This window comes from Perissodus microlepis, chromosome 6 (assembly GCF_051167445.1).
Source record: "Perissodus microlepis isolate ML-2025 ecotype Zambia chromosome 6, ASM5116744v1, whole genome shotgun sequence".
Lineage (NCBI taxonomy): Eukaryota > Metazoa > Chordata > Actinopteri > Cichliformes > Cichlidae > Perissodus > Perissodus microlepis.
Window position 1 is genome coordinate 24,380,290 of NC_140466.1, and position 18,169 is coordinate 24,398,458.

Genomic DNA, 18,169 nt, shown 5'->3' on the forward strand with positions numbered 1-18,169 from the left:
TGATTTTGAATGTCATGCATGCCATGTGTTCTCTGTCTGGTATTCACTATATTGAGCAGCGGCCAGTTTGTGCAAAAATCTCAACCCTGTTATGTTTTTGATTGTAACGGGGTTGTGAGATTGTGATGGGGTTGAGATTTTAATACTTTGGTTGTTAAGTTATCCAATTATTTAAATTAATTATTATTATATTCAATCACCATTCTTATACTGCATGCATGCTGAATGTGATTTATGTTCCATGTTAAAGATGGCACCAACAACAGCAGCAGAAAGGCAAAGGAAGCATCGGGAACGCCTTAAAGCTGATCCTGAAAGAAGGGAGAGAAACCTGCAGAGTGAGTGTGAGAGATGGAGGCAACTGTCAAGGTGACAGTCAAGAAATCTTCGGAGGGCACACAAGAGGACCTCATTGAGCTCTTCCGCAGCTTTGTAAAGAAATTTAAAATGCATCACTTTAATATCAAGCAGCAGTATGCCTTCTGCCGTGAGCTGAAGAACAACATGTCAGGGGAGGAGACTTTGATACATGTTGACTTCTCAGAAAACTACAGCTGTAAATACAGTTCTCAAGTTCAGGTGGTCCACTTTGGGGCTTCACATCAGCAGGCCACCCTTCATACTGGTGTGTTGTATGTTGGTGGACTCTCAGAGCCTGTGTGCTTTAGCACCATTCAATTCAATTCAATTCAATTCAATTTTATTTATATAGCGCCAAATCACAACAAAAGTCGCCTCAAGGCGCTTCATAGATACAGAAAAAAACCCAACAATCATATGACCCCCTATGAGCAAGCACTTTGGCGACAGTGGGAAGGAAAAACTCCCTTTTAACAGGAAGAAACCTCCGGCAGAACCAGGCTCAGGGAGGGGCGGCCATCTGCTGCGACCGGTTGGGGTGAGAGAAGGAAGACAGGATAAAGACATGCTGTGGAAGAGAGACAGAGGTTAATAACAGATATGATTCAATGCAGAGAGGTCTATTAATACATAGTGAGTGAGAAAGGTGACTGGAAAGGAAAAACTCAATGCATCTTGGGAATCCCCCGGCAGCCTACGTCTATTGCAGCATAACTAAGGGAGGATTCAGGGTCACCTGGTCCAGCCCTAACTATATGCTTTAGCAAAAAGGAAAGTTTTAAGCCTAATCTTAAAAGTAGAGATAGTTTCTGTCTCCCGAATCCAAACTGGAAGCTGGTTCCACAGAAGAGGGGCCTGAAAACTGAAGGCTCTGCCTCCCATTCTACTTTTAAATACTCTAGGAACAACAAGTAGGCCTGCAGAGCGAGAGCGAAGTGCTCTAATAGGGTGATATGGTACTACAAGGTCATTAAGATAAGATGGGGCCTGATTATTTAAGACCTTGTATGTGAGGAGCAGGATTTTGAATTCAATTCTGGATTTAACAGGAAGCCAATGAAGGGAAGCCAAAACAGGAGAAATATGCTCTCTCCTTCTAGTCCCTGTCAGTACTCTTGCTGCAGCATTTTGGATTAGCTGAAGGCTTTTCAGTGAGTTTTTTGGACATCCTAATAATAATGAATTACAGTAGTCCAGCCTGGAAGTAATAAATGCATGAACTAGTTTTTCAGCGTCACTCTGAGACAGGATATTTCTAATTTTAGAGATGTTGCGCAAATGGAAGAAAGCAGTCTTACATATTTGTTTAATATGTGCGTTGAAGGACATGTCCTGGTCAAAAATGACTCCAAGGTTCCTCACAGCGTTACTGGAGGCCAAGGTAATGCCATCCAGAGTATGAATCTGGTTAGATACCATATTTCTAAGATTTTCAGGGCCGAGTACAATAACCTCAGTTTTATCTGAATTAAGAAGCAGAAAGTTAGCGGCCATCCAGGTCTTTATGTCTTTAAGACATTCCTGCAGTTTAACTAATTGGTGTGTGTTATCTGGCTTCATGGACAGATAGAGCTGGGTGTCATCTGCATAGCGGTGAAAATGTATGCTATGTCTTCTAATGATGCTGCCTAAGGGAAGCATGTATAATGTAAACAGAATTGGTCCTAGCACTGAACCCTGTGGAACTCCATAATTGACCTCAGTGTGTGAAGAGGACTCTCCATTTACATGCACAAATTGGAGTCTATTAGATAGATATGATACAAACCACTGCAGTGCAGTACCTGTAATACCTACAGCATGTTCTAATCGCTCTAATAGGATATTATGGTCGACAGTATCGAACGCTGCACTGAGGTCTAGCAGGACAAGCACAGAGATGAGTCCACTGTCAGAGGCCATAAGAAGATCATTTGTAACCTTCACTAAAGCTGTTTCTGTGCTGTGATGAGCTCTGAAACCTGACTGAAACTCTTCAAATAAACCATTCCTCTGCAGATGATCTGTTAGCTGTTTGACAACTACTCTTTCAAGGATTTTTGATATGAAAGGAAGGTTGGAGATTGGCCTATAATTAGCTAAGACTGCTGGGTCTAGAGATGGCTTTTTGAGTAAAGGTTTAACCACAGCCAGCTTGAAGGCCTGTGGTACATAGCCGATTATTAGAGATAGGTTGATCATATTTAAGATCGAAGAATTAATCAATGGCAGGACTTCTTTGAGCAGTTTTGTAGGAATGGGGTCTAAAAGACACGTTGATGGTTTGGAGGAAGTAATTATTGAAGTTAACTCAGAAAGATCAATTGGAGAAAAAGAGTCTAACTTAACATCAATGGTACTAAGAGTAGCTGTAGATAATATTACATCTGTGGGATGATTACTGGTAATTTTTTCTCTAATGATAAAAATTTTATTTGTGAAGAAGTTCATGAAGTCATTACTAGTTAACGTTAAAGGGATGGTTGGCTCAACAGAGCTCTGACTCTTTGTCAGCCTGGCTACAGTGCTGAAGAGAAACCTGGGGTTGTTCTTATTTTCTTCAATCAGTGATGAATAGTAAGATGTTCTGGCTTTGCGGAGGGCTTTCTTATAAAGCAGCAAACTATTTCTCCAGGCTAAATGATGATCCTCTAAATTTGTGACACGCCATTTCCTCTCCAGATTACGAGTCATCTGCTTTAGGGTACGTGTTTGAGAATTATACCACGGAGTCAGGTACTTCTGATTAGAGACCTTAGTTTTCACTGGAGCTACAGTATCCAGAGTCGTACGTAGTGAGGAGGTGAAATTATTAACAAGATAATCGACCTCTGTTGGGGTAGCGTTCAGATAGCTGCTCTGCTCTGTGTTGGTACAGGGCATTGAAGACGATAACAGTGGGTGGATTATATTCTTAAACTTAGTTACAGCGCTTTCAGAAAGACATCTACTTTGATAAAATCTACTCTCCACTGCTGTGTAATCAATTATTGTAAATGTAAATGTTATCAGGAAATGATCAGACAGGAGAGGGTTTTCAGGAAACACTGTTAAATGTTCAGTTTCTATGCCATATGTTAAAACAAGATCTAGAGTGTGATTAAAGTGGTGGGTGGGTTCTTTTACATTTTGAGAGAAGCCAATTGAGTCTAATAACAGACTAAATGCCATGTTGAGGCTGTCATTTTTAGCATCTACATGGATGTTAAAATCACCCACAATAATTATTTTATTTGAGCTCAGAACTAAATTAGATATAAAGTCTGAGAAATCAGACAGAAACTCTGTGTAAGGCCCAGGTGGACGATAGATGATAACAAGTAAGACTGGTTTCTGAGTTTCACAGCTGGGGTGGACAATGTTAAGCATCAGGCTTTCAAATGAATTAAAAGTCTGTCTTGGTCTTTCATTAATTAATAGGCTGGTGTGAAAAATTGCTGCCACACCGCCCCCTCGGCCTGTGCTTCGAGGTTTCTGGTAGTTAGAATGACTCGGGGGTGTTGATTCATTTAAACTAACATAATCATCCTGCTGCAACCAGGTTTCTGTAAGGCAGAGTAAATCAATTTGTTGATCAATTATTAAGTCATGTACTAACAGAGACTTGGAGGAGAGAGACCTAATATTTAATAATCCACATTTCACTGTTTTACTCTTTGGTTCAGATGTGGATACTGTATTGTTCTTTCTTTTTGATTGTTTATGTTTAAGTTGTTTGTTGCTGGTTTTTAGTTTGTTTTTTGTCTTTTTGGAAGCTGACACAGTCTCTATGGAGATGGGTTTTTATGTCTCCCCCAGTAGACATAAAGGCCCTCCAGCAATATGGCAGCACCTAAATCCTGGGCTAGATTACCTTCAAGGCCAACATCCACAAGTGTGCTGCACTTTTTAAGCCTGTACGTGATACAAACAACGAAGAAACTTCTACCTTTTCACTACAGAACTGGACAGAAGAGGATTCAAGGCTGGTTCTTGGAATTTTTTTGAGGCCAGTCATGGAAAAGGAGCACCAGATGGTGTCGGGGGAGCCTTAAAAAGAGCAGCTGACATGATGGTAGCAAAGGGGCATGACATCCCAGATACAGAAGAGTTATTCAGGGCCTTGTCTGAAACAAACACAAGTGTGAAACTGTTCTTTGTGAAAAGTGAAGATGTTGAGGGAGCTATGAAGAAAATGCCAAAGCAGATACCAGCTGTTCCTGGAACCATGAGAATTCACCAGGTCGTTACTGTAGCTCCAGGAGAACTGATGGTTCGTAATGTAAGCTGCATGTGCACAACATGGAAGCAGTTTAACTGCAAGTGCTTCAACACCAAGTGTTTCACTTTTGGCCAGAAGATAGAAACAGCTGTATCACAGACAGGCAGTGGGGGGAATCCAGGAAAAGAAATCCAGTGGGAAAGTCCAGAGCTGATTAGTAAATGGTGTATTCTCAGATATGACGATGATTTGTATCCAGGCATCATTCTAAAAATACAAACAACACAAGTCCAGGTCAAATGCATGCATCGTGTTGGGTCAAACCGATTGTTCTGGCCACATCAGGATGATATCCTCTGGTACCTGTTTGATGATGTCCTTGAACTCATTCCACCCCCACGGGCTGTGACAAAGTGTGGAAGTCTTGAAAGAGGTGTGGAACCGACTCAAAAGATGAATTCATGAAACAAAAGGCACATTCATGCATATATACAGACACACACACTGATGCAGGCACACACATGCAAAAACACTCTGACACAGACACATTGAAATCGTTAACTGATTATTATTGTTATTACTTCAACCAGTTCATCAAGTTTAATTGTATGTTATTGGAGCAAGGATGAGGTGACTTTTAGCACAACTCATGAGGCTCTCTTATGCCTAGACACACACACACACACACACACACACACACACACACACACACACACACACACGCATTATGTTACATTTGAGCAATTCACTTTACAATGTTTGTTAGTTGTTAATGTGCTGTTGTGGTTGTTTTTACTTTAGATTAATAAAACGTAATTCTACTGCAATTTGTATCTGGTGTCCTTCCTATGGTTACAAAGTGAGATATAATGCTAATGGAAAGCCCTATACATTGAATTTAAGAGTAAACAACTGTTTATATGTAAAGCTGTATTTGTCTCTTCAACCCTGTTACCATCTTCAACCCTGTTATGCTAGTCTCAACACCGTCACACCTACATTTTCATATATTATTTTCTTAAAATGTTGAAAAAATAATTTAATGTTTGGGGATTTCTGTCTAAAATATTGAGCGCTATCATCTGATCATTGATTTTGATTACAATTCTTAGTTAAACTAAATTTTTGATGAAAAATGACAAGATTGCTTTCACTCATTAGTTACATTTCAGGATTTAAGAGAGTAAAAATGTGTGATTTTATGTCATTTTTCTATGTAAAATTATTGAATTGGTATGGGGGACATCTAATTAATGTAAACATATTGATTTCTTTAGAAATACATTTTAAGATGATATTCAGAGAGCCTCCAAAGTGTCCATAACGGGGTTGAAGAATTACAGTCACTACATCTTGAAAATATGATCAATAATAAAAGAAAACTAATGCCTGAGATGGGAAAATGCATTTTTCTGATAGTTAAATATATCCTTAATGATGTGGGATATACATATAAATAATACATTTTGGTAAAAAATGTGAAAACATCCAAGTCCAATTTTAACCATTCTCGTGGAATGACTCCTTTATGTCTGATGTCATTAGCCGTGTCTGGGCCCAAACTCCGCTGCAGGTCCATAAGCCAAACAATCACTGCAGCATCACTGAGAGTTAAAAACTGTCTAAATTCTTTCATCTGTAATAAAATGACCAGTGTGGCTGCTCTACCAGGTGTAACAATTAAGTTAAACATCCAGGCATCCAATGTGCTACGTGATCGCTAGCGACACAGCTATGTTAGCATAATATAAACAGTGAAGGTGGAGGATGAACGCTAACTTTTTTCCACTCGATAAAAGTTGCTGTGAGGATTCTCGATGGTCAGGGACAAATGCAATCGCATGGCAGGATGCTGTAAACGGACCAAACTTAAGTCAGGAGAACAACTGAGATAATTCATCCACAATTCGAGGTTAGTCAATAATATACTGCTGCATGGGCTGGGCTGTAGTTGCATCGTAAGGCTTTAAAAACTGAGCTTTAAAATGAATAGCAGTAATAAAAACCGAGAGAGGGCGACAGTGATCACTGACTGTTTTTAGGGGCTTTTTGAGAATAAATAGAACCAGATACAAAGCATTAAAACATGTTAAAAACACAAAAGCCTTATTAAACGCAGGGTAGTTTGGGCCCGGAAGCAGGATTCATCACGTCATCACTTAAAGACCGGATTAAGACTCGACTGTACACTGTGTTTGTCAATGTTCCCTCTAATTTTCCATGTGTCTGAGCAAACACACAAACTCCCTGAGCGGTCCCTTGGACCACTGTGAGCAACAGCAGACGTGTGCACCGTGGTCATGCCAGCATCAAATCCATCCAAGTTACATGGTTTATTAAAAGAATCAAATTACAGCATTTACATTTATGTTAGACTACTTTTAATTAACTGCTTTAGCCCACTTACAATGAAAATTTTAAAAAAAATGTTCATGACCTGTGTAGTATATTAACACTGTTGGAAGTAAAAATAAAGCTCTAACTTGTATTATTAGTATGAGTCTGTGGTCTGGGATAGAGTCCTGTAACTCTCTGTCTGCAAAATACAGTATATAATGACCAATGTTCCTAAACAACTAAATGCCATGTTGCCATATCATTTTTTGATTGGTCGACATGGTACATTTTTGCACCAATAGGAAAGGGTGGGGTTTTTTTGGTTTTGTTTTTGCTCAGAGGTGGAGAGTGCTTTCAAGCGTTTTCCTTATAAAACGCCGGTTTTACCGTTTCTTCCCGCAGTAAATATAAATAACGATAGTATTCAGGAAGAAAACCAAACACTGCATATATTTTTAATCATAACTCTGGTTTTACGTGGCCTATCAACACAATTTAAAAACTGGTATAAAGTCCACACTTTTTCCGTCAATTGTTCCGTCTGTCCTGCTCACATCTCCAATGGTTGTACACGTTGTCATTAACGTGGCTTCACTCCACATCAGCCACGCCGCTTTGCTAGCTAAAACACCGGTGTCGGCACATAAGGACGCTGTCATAGCCTGTCGACGACGTTGATTAGCTGCGTATATACGAATGTGAATCGCATTATTGGCTGGACTATGGGATAAGGTGGCATCGTTCTAATTCCATACTGGAGCAGCCAGTCACTCACTGACTAACACTGCAAAACAGAATCGTTAAAGTATTCATTTTAATTTCAATTCAGGTTAGATTTTTTTTCTGTGCGCAACGCAGATTATCAGTGCGCAGCGACCGTGCCAGCAGTGCGCAATTGCGCACGTGCGCAGCTTAGAGGGAACATTGGTGTTCGTGTTTTCCTCCGAAACAATAAGTTCCGTTGGAGCAGCCTTTCAACGCCTCTCTCTGTCTCTCGCTAGCAAAGTTGACCCAGACAACAAAGTAAAGCTAGTTTTTGGCTATGAGCCCGACACGGAACCCGATGTATTAGCCAGAGGTCCCTTTACTATGGTTCGGAACCACGGACCTGTTTCATATATGCACGGAATAGTTTTCTATACGAGATCGCTGTAAAAAGTGCAGCCTTACCTAATGTCCACCCTACTGTTACTCATTTATATTAAGATTTAAAAATCTAGTTGGTATTGGTATGGCGAGTTTGTTAAGTAATCCAAAGTATTCAGAATACATTACTCTCATTGAGTAACGTAACGGAATATGTTACAAAATACATTTTGGAGCATGTATTCTGTAATCTGTAGTGGAATACATTTTAAAAGTAACCTTCTCAACATTGACTGTATGACACTATCATGTCAACATGGACCAAAAAATTTGAGGAATGTTTCCAGCTCCTAGTTGAATCTGTACCATAAAAAATATGATGCTGATTTTTAGGTGCAATTTTAATTTCATATGTTTGCTTATAGCACACCATTACATGCCCCACTGCTCTCAATAGTCTCAGTTGCCGAGGAAGCTGCTTTTAAGACACGTTTGTCTAGACCCGCTTATGCAGAGACTCATCTCTGCAGGCGCAGAAGAGAATATGAACGTACAGCTCCTGGGACTTCCACACAAATCACTCAAAGACCACACCACTCTAGATCACATCTGAATACACCAACACAAGAACTAAAGCTTTTATTACAGATTAATTTTGAAGCAATAAAGTTATTCTTTGGCTTCAAGCACTTCCTTGTTCTCTAAGAGGCGGATGACGATTAAGGTGAAGCAGAGCAATCTCATTTTGTTTTGTTGTGTTGTGTTCAGATGAAGGGGAAACAGGGCCCATTACTTGTCTGGTTCATAACAAAGCGGTTTACATGTGTTTGCTGACACAAATGTTCTCTTGACACATCAAGCCACCCTGCAGCAACAAAAAGTTGTTTGCGACATGATGAAACAATTTTGTGATATGAGTCCTGAGTTGATCCATTACAACGGCTTCTCTCCAGAGGACACTAAAGTTCTTTTGCCAGAGGTGCAGAATCACAGCAAGTGACTCTCTGGCACCTTAGATTAAATTAGATTGGGAAAGAACACCTACACCAAATTTTACGACAATACTGGGACTTCCACTGTCCCGTGTAAGAAATGCTTTAGTATTATTAGGTAAAGAGTGCAACATAACCGGAATAGAGCACCACTGGGACAATTTGGCAGGTAGTCCTTGACATCTATAAAACATGTGGCTTGCATCCACAGTTATTGCTGTGTGCACTGCCGTGCATACTGATGGCTCTGTGTTGGCTGGCAACCATTCGTGCTCCTGCTAAGTATGTATGTGACTACAGTGAAAAACAGAGAAGTAATTTTGACGGTCATGTGAACTCGAACCGAATGGGAACAAAGAAACAAGCAGATAAATTTAAAAAAAGAAAAGAATAGGATGAAGAATTTTGGCAAACTTTGGTGTAGCTCCCTTCGTGGTTATTTATAAACCAAAAACTGGCCAGTGTCTCCGGGAGATTAACTGTGCAACACCCTCAATCTCTTGTTGACCAATTTTCATCACTTGGCGATTGCAGAGGTCGTCTGGTGGGAGGCAACCCATCTCCAAACAATCTTAGTCTGACTTGAACTGGCTGCATTCACTCTCAAAAAGGTTGCAAATAACTTGTCTGATTTATAAATACAGACAGGTTGTAAAAGCACTGCAATTAATCTGCACAGACAGCATCAGGAGCTTGACCCAACCGCCTTAACAGTCACTTAAAAAATATGAAAAATTGATAAGTAAATAACTGTGTAAGAATGATAGATAATTAAAACGTAAACTAAAACACTACCTAGACCCCTGGGTACTGTACTGTAGTCAACGGTACAGTTCTTCCTGTGGGAGGAAGCTGCTGATCAGTCTGGAGGTGCTGCCTTTTATACTGCAAAACCATTTTTGTGGAGAGGGTGTGAGTGGTCCTTTATGATGTTCAGTGCCCTGCTCCTGCAGTGGTTCTGGAAGAGGTCTTGGACAGAGGAGAGGGAAACTGCGATGGCACTCCCAGCTGCTCTATCTATCCTCTGCAGTGCTTTTTTTGTCTATCACACTGCAGCTGGATTATCGCGTTGATATTCAGTATGTCAAACACTTTCAAACATGCCTCTGTAAAAAGTCCTAAGGATGCTGGAGGGGACAGAGGCTTGTTTCAACCTCCGCAGGAACTGAAGTCACTGCTGGGCCCGATTTGTGATCACTGAGATGTTCTTGTGCCAGCTCAGGTCCTTCGAGGTCTGCACACCTAGGAACCTGACTTCTTCAGCTCTCTCCACTGGGCGGCCGCTGATGCTGAGAGGAATGTGCTCGAGCCGTGTCCTCCGGAAGTCAACGATCATCTCCTTCATTTTAGCTACGTTTAGCACCAGAGTACCAGATCAAAGAAAAAAAATATAGAGGTACATTTTTATTTCAGTGCCCACACAACATGCTATTCTGCATGCATCAGATACAATTCATTGCTGTTACAGCCACTCTTTTATTTATTGTTTACAATAATTACGGGTCAATCTAATAAATAAAGTCTTATAGACACATCTGTGCATCGTAAACTGCTCATTCTCTATGCAGAAAATGCCTCAGGTGTGTGTTGTGTGTGCATATAAAGACCTTTTTAATCCGGGGGGTGGGGGCACATTATCAAGCACTGGTTACGCGTCGAGCTCTGTATCGATTTCATTATGTTGCTGTGTTTGTGACTGACAGTTAGGAGGGCTGTGTGTTTATTGTCATAATTAAAAGGCTGTTTTTGTTGATGTATAACCTTAATTAAAAGATAAAAGTTTATATCTGCACCCTTTTGACTTTTTGTGCCCGGCCTGTGCCACAGCTGACTCTGGGTGGAGGAGCTGTCAATGAGAAAGAGAGAAAGGCAGAGAACAAGAGGGAGGAGGGGGCAGAGTGTATGCTGCCGAAGATAAACAGCAGTTCTACCCATCCCACTTCTGATTCTCAGTGATTACTGTGAATGCCCCAATTATTAAATATTAATAGCTAATGTTTTCCTCAGGATGACAGTGTGTTTTTTCCCCCAAATTTTGTTTAGTTTTAACAGGTAGCACTGCGGATTGTCCAATGTGCTCCAGGCGCTGTGGATTTATTGATAAGTTGTGTGACTTTTCTTCCCCCCATCTGCATAATAGCTCAATCTCTGTGTTTTGGGACTTCCTGATTTATAAATTAAGCACACAACATCAATATAAGTAAGAAAACAGATGCAATGTAACAATGTTGGAGACTTTCAACTGGGGCATAAAAATCTAGAGGAGGGAGAAAGTTTTTCATTGCAATAACACGTTTTTTCGCATGACCCATGAAAAATGTTTTTAAAAAACCTGACAAGAATATCATAGTCCACAAATCATGTTTTCAGGGTAGCTCATCTTATTAGGAGAAGTGTTGCTCCCCGTTTGCCCCTCTGTAATAATTTGTAGTGTAGCTTTGGGGTGAAAGACTGATCTATTGTGCACTTCTCTTTTGCAAATTCTCCATGCAAATTCATCAAAGCACGCGCATAAATTTATCAGAAAGCACAAATAAAATGACCAAAATGTGGGAACAAATGAATCCAAATTTAGGAATAATTCATCAAACGTGACAGTGAATGAACCACAACTCGTACACAAATGACAAACGGTTTAAAAGTTTTCTTGAATTAATAATCAAAAGACTTGTTAATGGCTCAGGAAGGAAATAAACCCAAGAGGCGCGAGCAGAGAGATCTGCACAAGGGGAGGGGGAAGTTAACAGTCAAGAAGACGCTGAGAAGATGTCTGGTTATGAGTAGTCACAGACCATTTTGCCATCTGAGCGTGAAGAAATGGAAAGAGAAAAAAAGGGAGGGTAAGACAGAGAGAAAGAAACAGATATAAAAAAATAAGCTTGGTCCATGACTATGGCCAGGGTCTGCGGATCTCTGTGTGCTCAGATTTGTATATTTAATTTTAAGGAAAGCTGCTTTTCTTCACTCCCACATAACATCAGTTTATATACATGGTTTCTTCAAGGTCTGAATCTTTTTTTCTTATTTAAAATTGTAGCAACACATCTTCAGAGATACTCACCGCACATAAGGCTTCAGCATATGTTGCACAGTCTGTTTGTTTACCTCTGTTTGTCTTTACTGTCAGTAACCTATGAGTCCTCTTTTCTTCCTCTTGTAAGTGAAAAAAAAAAAAACAACAAATCAATATTTCAAAACTGCATATCTAAGGACTTGGATGATGAATAGGTTGTTAATGTAACCCTGGCTTAATGAAGACAATAATGCATACGCACTAGCAGTTTTTCCACTGGCACCTCTAAGAACAGCTATTATTGTAAATGTTATCGACACTTTGCCCTCCCCCATGGACATATTTATGTCAACTACATTCCTGTTGTCCATGTTCTGTGCTTTACCAAAACCTCTAAAGAGTTATTGTTGTTGCCCTAAGCTACTTTTAGGGAACAGCACCTGTGTTTATGACTGAAAGTTTCCACTGACCCATTACAGAAACTATAACAGATCATGCTGAGGAGAGTAAAAGAAATTCTCTTTCTGGGTTTCATTGCTATAAGAGTTCCTGAAAATGGCTCCAGAACGCCAGAGGAAGGATTTGATACATTGAACGGCTCCAGCATTACTAGACCTGGTGAACACACAGAGGCCAAATAAAATGTCCCTGTGCAACATGGCTGATGTCCAAATATTTAACATAGATGGTGCAAACAAACAAAAAACAGTTAATAATCATAATCGCGCACAACATAAGAACAAGACTATTTTCTATATCTGGCCATAAAGGTATAGAGATTGCTCATCACAGCTGTTCAATTTAGCTCCCTTGGATCCCATTAGCATTAGATGTTGACAAGTGCAAACGCAGAGAAAAAACAAAACAAAGAAGATATTCGCTCATTTGGTGTTTTGATCACAGCGGTGATGCAGTTTAACTTGCGCTAAAAGTCCAGGTTTGTTTACTAACATTAGAGTCACATAATTTTGTCCCTTATAGTCAGGAGAAACACCAGGATACAGATGTTTAGGATAGGATAAAGAGAATCACTTTAGGTAATTTTGTAGCAATTTGCAGAGAAACTGTCTACCAAGAAAATCTATCACACATTCCTCTCAGCTTAGACTTGCTCTATACATTTTTTTTTACTTTAAAACCACACATATACACGGTAAATTCCAGTAAATCTATACTTTTGAGAGCATATGATGCCATGACTAAATTGAATCTCTGATGATGATGTGCTTTCCCCTATATTCATCTATGGTGCTAAACCAAAATCATACAAAGTCATGTGAAACAACGTTTTCACAGTCCTGTGACACAGTAATCACAATCTTACTGCTTCCATAGAAATTAAGACTTTAAGTAGCAGCCAGGTGCTGCTAATCAAATGTGCTTGATAAAGCAATCATCATCAAGTATGTTCACCTCGATGAAAGCAGAAGTTTCAGCAGTTTGCTCTGGACCAGTAATGATGAAATTAAAAAAAAATCAAAAAGCATTGCACTTCTTTTATAGCCCTTTTTATGGTAGTTGATGACACAAAAAATGTCATTAAAAAGTAATTGAGATACTTCAACCAGTTTGATCATATCATTTATATACAGCAGTTTACCAGATTATTGGTGTAATGAGTCACATGGCATTTCCTACGGAGCCCCGGAGGGGACATGGGAGAAAAAAAAATTAAGACGGACTTTTGCGAGATCTCGCAAAACAAACTCGGGATCTCGCAAAACTTTTGCGGGATCTCGCAAAAGTTTTAGCCGCATTCTTCCCGTTAGCTCAAAGCTAACAGGAGGTCGAGACCTACTACAGCCGGGAGGAACACCGCTTTCCCGGCACATCGTGCCTCGACCTCCCGGTCAGCTTCGAGCCAGCGTCCGAAGAATGCGGCTAAAACTTTTGCGAGATCTCGCAAAAGTTTTGCGAGATCCCGAGTTTGTTTTGTGAGATCTCGCAAAAGTTTTGCGAGATCCCGAGTTTTTTTTGCGAGAGCTCGCAAAAGTTTTGCGAGATCCCGAGTTAGTTTTGCGGGATCTCGCAAAAGTCTGTCTTAATTTTTTTTTTCTCCCATGTCCCATGTCCCCCCTTCTACTTTTTTTAAAAAGTACTACAATACTGACAGAGATTACAGTTTTAGAGTAAGTACTGCATAGTTGCTATATTTTATATACATTTGTTCAGAAGAATCATTTTAAACTAAACGTTCAGGTGTAATTGAGTGTTAGGCTCAGATATATCTCTCTCTGAGAAGGAAGCTTTGAGCCCCATCTGGATGGAAGAGTTACACTTTTCAAGTCCAATGAAATTAAGAGTTTGGGGAGCCACCCATATGGAAAAGATATATATAAATCTTATAAAGTTTGTATCTGTCTTGTGTGAAACTTGTATGAAAAGCATACAAGAGTGAAAACAGATATAAGATCCCTTGAAAAATTATATAAATGAAACTTGTATGTTTCGGATACTTATTAAAACAATATATGAAAGTAATGAGAAAGTGGCCACTTTCATGAGTAAATCATATAGGTTTTTACTATTTCTTTTCCATATGGGCATGTTTGGTGTTGGCATCCTTTGTTTTCAATTGGTTGTTCTGTGTTGAAAGTTACACTGACTGCATTTTCCATATCCTCTGAGAATCAACGTATTCATTTATGTCCTCTGTAATGGACATTTGTTTATGATGTATTTGAGCTACCCTACTAAGTCCAGATGTATTAAATAGAGGACATCCTGGGCTTTCCATTGATATCTCATGTGTTTGGGGGGGCTTTTATTACCTCCAAAGAGGAAAAAAATAGAAAAAAGTTTAATGGGAAGATTCTCTTTTCCTTAGTTTTCAGGAGGATATCTTAAGCCAGGTATGTCAGGTATGTACAAACTATGTACAAAGTTATTACATATAGTCCTGGCTAACACAAAGGAGAGGTATTTTTGTGATTTTACTTACATTTCTGACAGTGGTTAAACTCAGTGGTAAAAGGCAGTTCAGAATCTGAAGATGTTAAAGCATGGTTGTAGGCTTTGTCGATTGTGGGAGGATGATAGTTCCTTACATGGAATCTGGATTTCATCTCTTCTAGCCAGAGGGTTCAATCTATCAAAGCTTCTGTCTCCAAGACAGATGTATTGGATTTCAACATTCAGCGCAATGACACCTGCTGAGCCAAACGATTAGTTTAAAATGTTTCGTCTGAACAAGTTCACATGAAATATACAAATGCAGAATGCTTACTACAAAACTTGTAACCTCACATTACTGAATCATGCTGCTTTGTTTTTGATATTTGTGAAATTGTTTTAAAAAGATACATATGGGACAAGGAATAGACGTGCTTTGTGACTCTTTTAACAAATCAGGTGACAAACTCCAAAAGTGTGTTTGTTGACAAAGATAAAACCTCAAATTAAAAGTGAAAACTGAATTACCAATGCAATTTGGTGTCTTCCACAGAAACTACAGGGAAGCAATCTAGTCACAGTAAAGCAAAACAAAAGAGGTTTTCAGTGTAGGCACATATACCTCCTTCCAACCAGGTTCACCTTGTGATTGCCAGAAACCTCCAGGAACCACTCGCCAACTGGCTAAGATATAAACGTTTTTCTCTAACGAGCTTTAGTTCGATGGGGTCGCAGGCTAGGTCTGTGTGACTGAGAGCTTCCCTCTTGTTTTTCTTCTTCTTTGATGTTAGTCTTACTTTTAGCTACATTTCAACATTATATTACTGGCTCAGAAAGACTGATGGCTCCTTTTTGATGTGCCATCTTGGCATGTCCACCAACTTCCTGCCAACTTCCTGACAGGAACAAAAGCAGATTTGAAAAAGAAAGGAACTCTTTAGACATCCACATTTAAGGTGCCCTCTCCTTGAAGTATTTGAACCTCTGATTTAGTCTGATGTCATCCCACTAAGGATAATTTCCAAACATCCCTCTGGTACAGACACGATCAAAGAGAATTTCTTTGTCTTCAGTTCAGACAGATTTAACAGCATGTGGTTTCTTTCTCGTCACCTCCTCAATAGCCCCCTGGGGGAGCCGTGATGTAGGATAATGTAAACTGTGCAATGGACCTAATCCAATGTTTTTTCAATTGGGCCAAGGGTTTGAAAAATAATAATGAACAGTGCTCTCGCCAGCCTGATGGTGCAGTGACCATGTCGTATTCAATCTGTCCAGCGGTAGAGTGAAACCTCATAAGCATACAGTATCTTCTCTAAAATCATGCAGACGGAGGGTAAGCTGACAGTAGGTGCATGTCTGGGTTTCTACATGTCCTGTCACAGAATGTGGTTAATATGCAAGCATGTCACTATGGTTTAAGTAAACTGATGGACCGCAGAGCTGTACTGATCCTTAACTGGTGTGCCTTAAAATTTTAAAGTTTGTTATGGTCCTAGTGTCACGAAGTACAAGGTGGACTCATGCGCTGGACTCCGGGGATGATGCACACAAGAGAATTTATTAAAGAACAATGTCCAATGAGTGTATATACACAGATACGGGACAGTGCTATGTACAAAAGGTGAGGGGGGCAGGGCTCCGGGGAAAATCCAGGGGAACACGCTCGTCTCTCTCCACACAATCCAAACACGAATCCACTCGCACACCAGGGAAACAGTCCAGGGAATCTGTACACAAAGAAACGCTTGTTAGATGCTGAACACACACTGCACGGGAAAATACTTGCTGGGACGCTCGACTTTCACTGACGCGATTCTCACAACGATCCAGCGAAGAACAGCCGTTGCTTCCTGTCTTAAATACCACACTGATGAGGCACAGGTGTTTCTTCCTCTGAGGGCGTGGGCCAAGGGCGTGAACCCATAATGAGTTCAGCCCTGGCGAGAGAGAGGGAGAGAGAGGACTAGAGAGAAAGAGGGAGAGACAGCTGATCAGCGACCAGCTGAACCCCCAGGCCGTGACAGTACCCCCTCCCCCCAACGGGAGCCTCCTGGCGACCCCCAGGCTTCCCAGGATGAGCGTCATGGAACGCCCGCACCATGTTCCTGTCCAGGAGGGCCGCACGCGGGATCCAAGACCGCTCCTCTATGCCGTAGCCCTGCCAATCCACCAGGTACTGCAAACCACGCCCCCTGCGCCTGACATCCATGATGCGCGAGATGGTGAAGGCCGGATGGCCATCGATGACCCAGGCGGGCGGAGGGGGCCCGGAAGGAGGGCACAGAGGGCTGGAAAGACAGGGCTTCACCTGAGAGACGTGAAAGACATTGTGGATCCGCATGTTCCGGGGCAACTTAAGGCGGACCGACACCGGGTTCACCAGAGAGTCAATCACAAAGGGACCAATTGACTATGTGCACGAGACAATGCTAACTTCCTGGTTTGAGACCGGATGTGGGGTTGTGCATTTCCGGTAGCTTTACTTTGCGGTCAATCGCTACATGTGAAGATATACTCCAAAATCATGTCCAAAACTCGAAAACGTAAAGATTGCGTTAAGTTACAAAGAGCAGAAGGTGGGAACACTCACCACTGTGTGTCATAAAAAATCTAATGATCAATTTTGACGTTTAAAGCGTCTCAACACAAGCAGAACTGCATTACTGCATGCAGAAGACACATCGTCCACATTCAGAAGCACATCTCTGTATAGTGACTGGTCTTATGATTTAAACAGGCAAATGTTCAGCATTCAAACTACAGGTGAAGAATAGTCAAACCAGATGTTTCCCCCGTTATGTCGATATCAGCTAGTCAAGTACACACCTACACAGCATGTTAACAAACCGTGAAAAAAGCCACACAAAAAATGAATGATTGCTGGTAAGGGTTTCTATACATATACATATACCCTTCATATACGAAGGGTATGTTGTGACTTACCTTCAAAATTACAGCGGTCCCTCGCTATAACGCGGTTCACCTTTCACCTCGCTGTTTCGCGGATTTTTTAGTGCAAGTTTGCATGCTTTTTTTTAACGTCACATTGTGTCCTGTATCCTGATCGCTGCAGACGATCTCCTCCGTGACGTCTCTCCTGTACAGTACAGAATCGCTGCATCGATCGCTAGCAGTGTGACTCTGAAGTGCAGTACTGTATGTCCACGATGTCCACGAAACGTTTTGCACCGTCAAAAAAATAAAATTGGCTACTTGATTTCACCTATCACTGGTTATTTTTAGAACATAACACCCGCGATAAACGAGGGACAGCTGAGAAATAGAACATTTGAATCCCTTTTCTCT

The 18,169-nt window shown here is 40.7% G+C and overlaps 1 protein-coding gene across 1 annotated transcript; it reads left to right on the plus strand.

Annotated features, from left to right (window-relative positions):
• Positions 1 to 351: 351 nt before the first annotated feature.
• Positions 352 to 5,082, plus strand: LOC146385734 (uncharacterized). The gene is given in 2 exon segments (XM_084930074.1): positions 352 to 640; positions 4,095 to 5,082. Coding segments are annotated over 2 exon segments (1,200 nt in total). The 3' UTR covers positions 5,006 to 5,082.
• Positions 5,083 to 18,169: the final 13,087 nt, after the last annotated feature.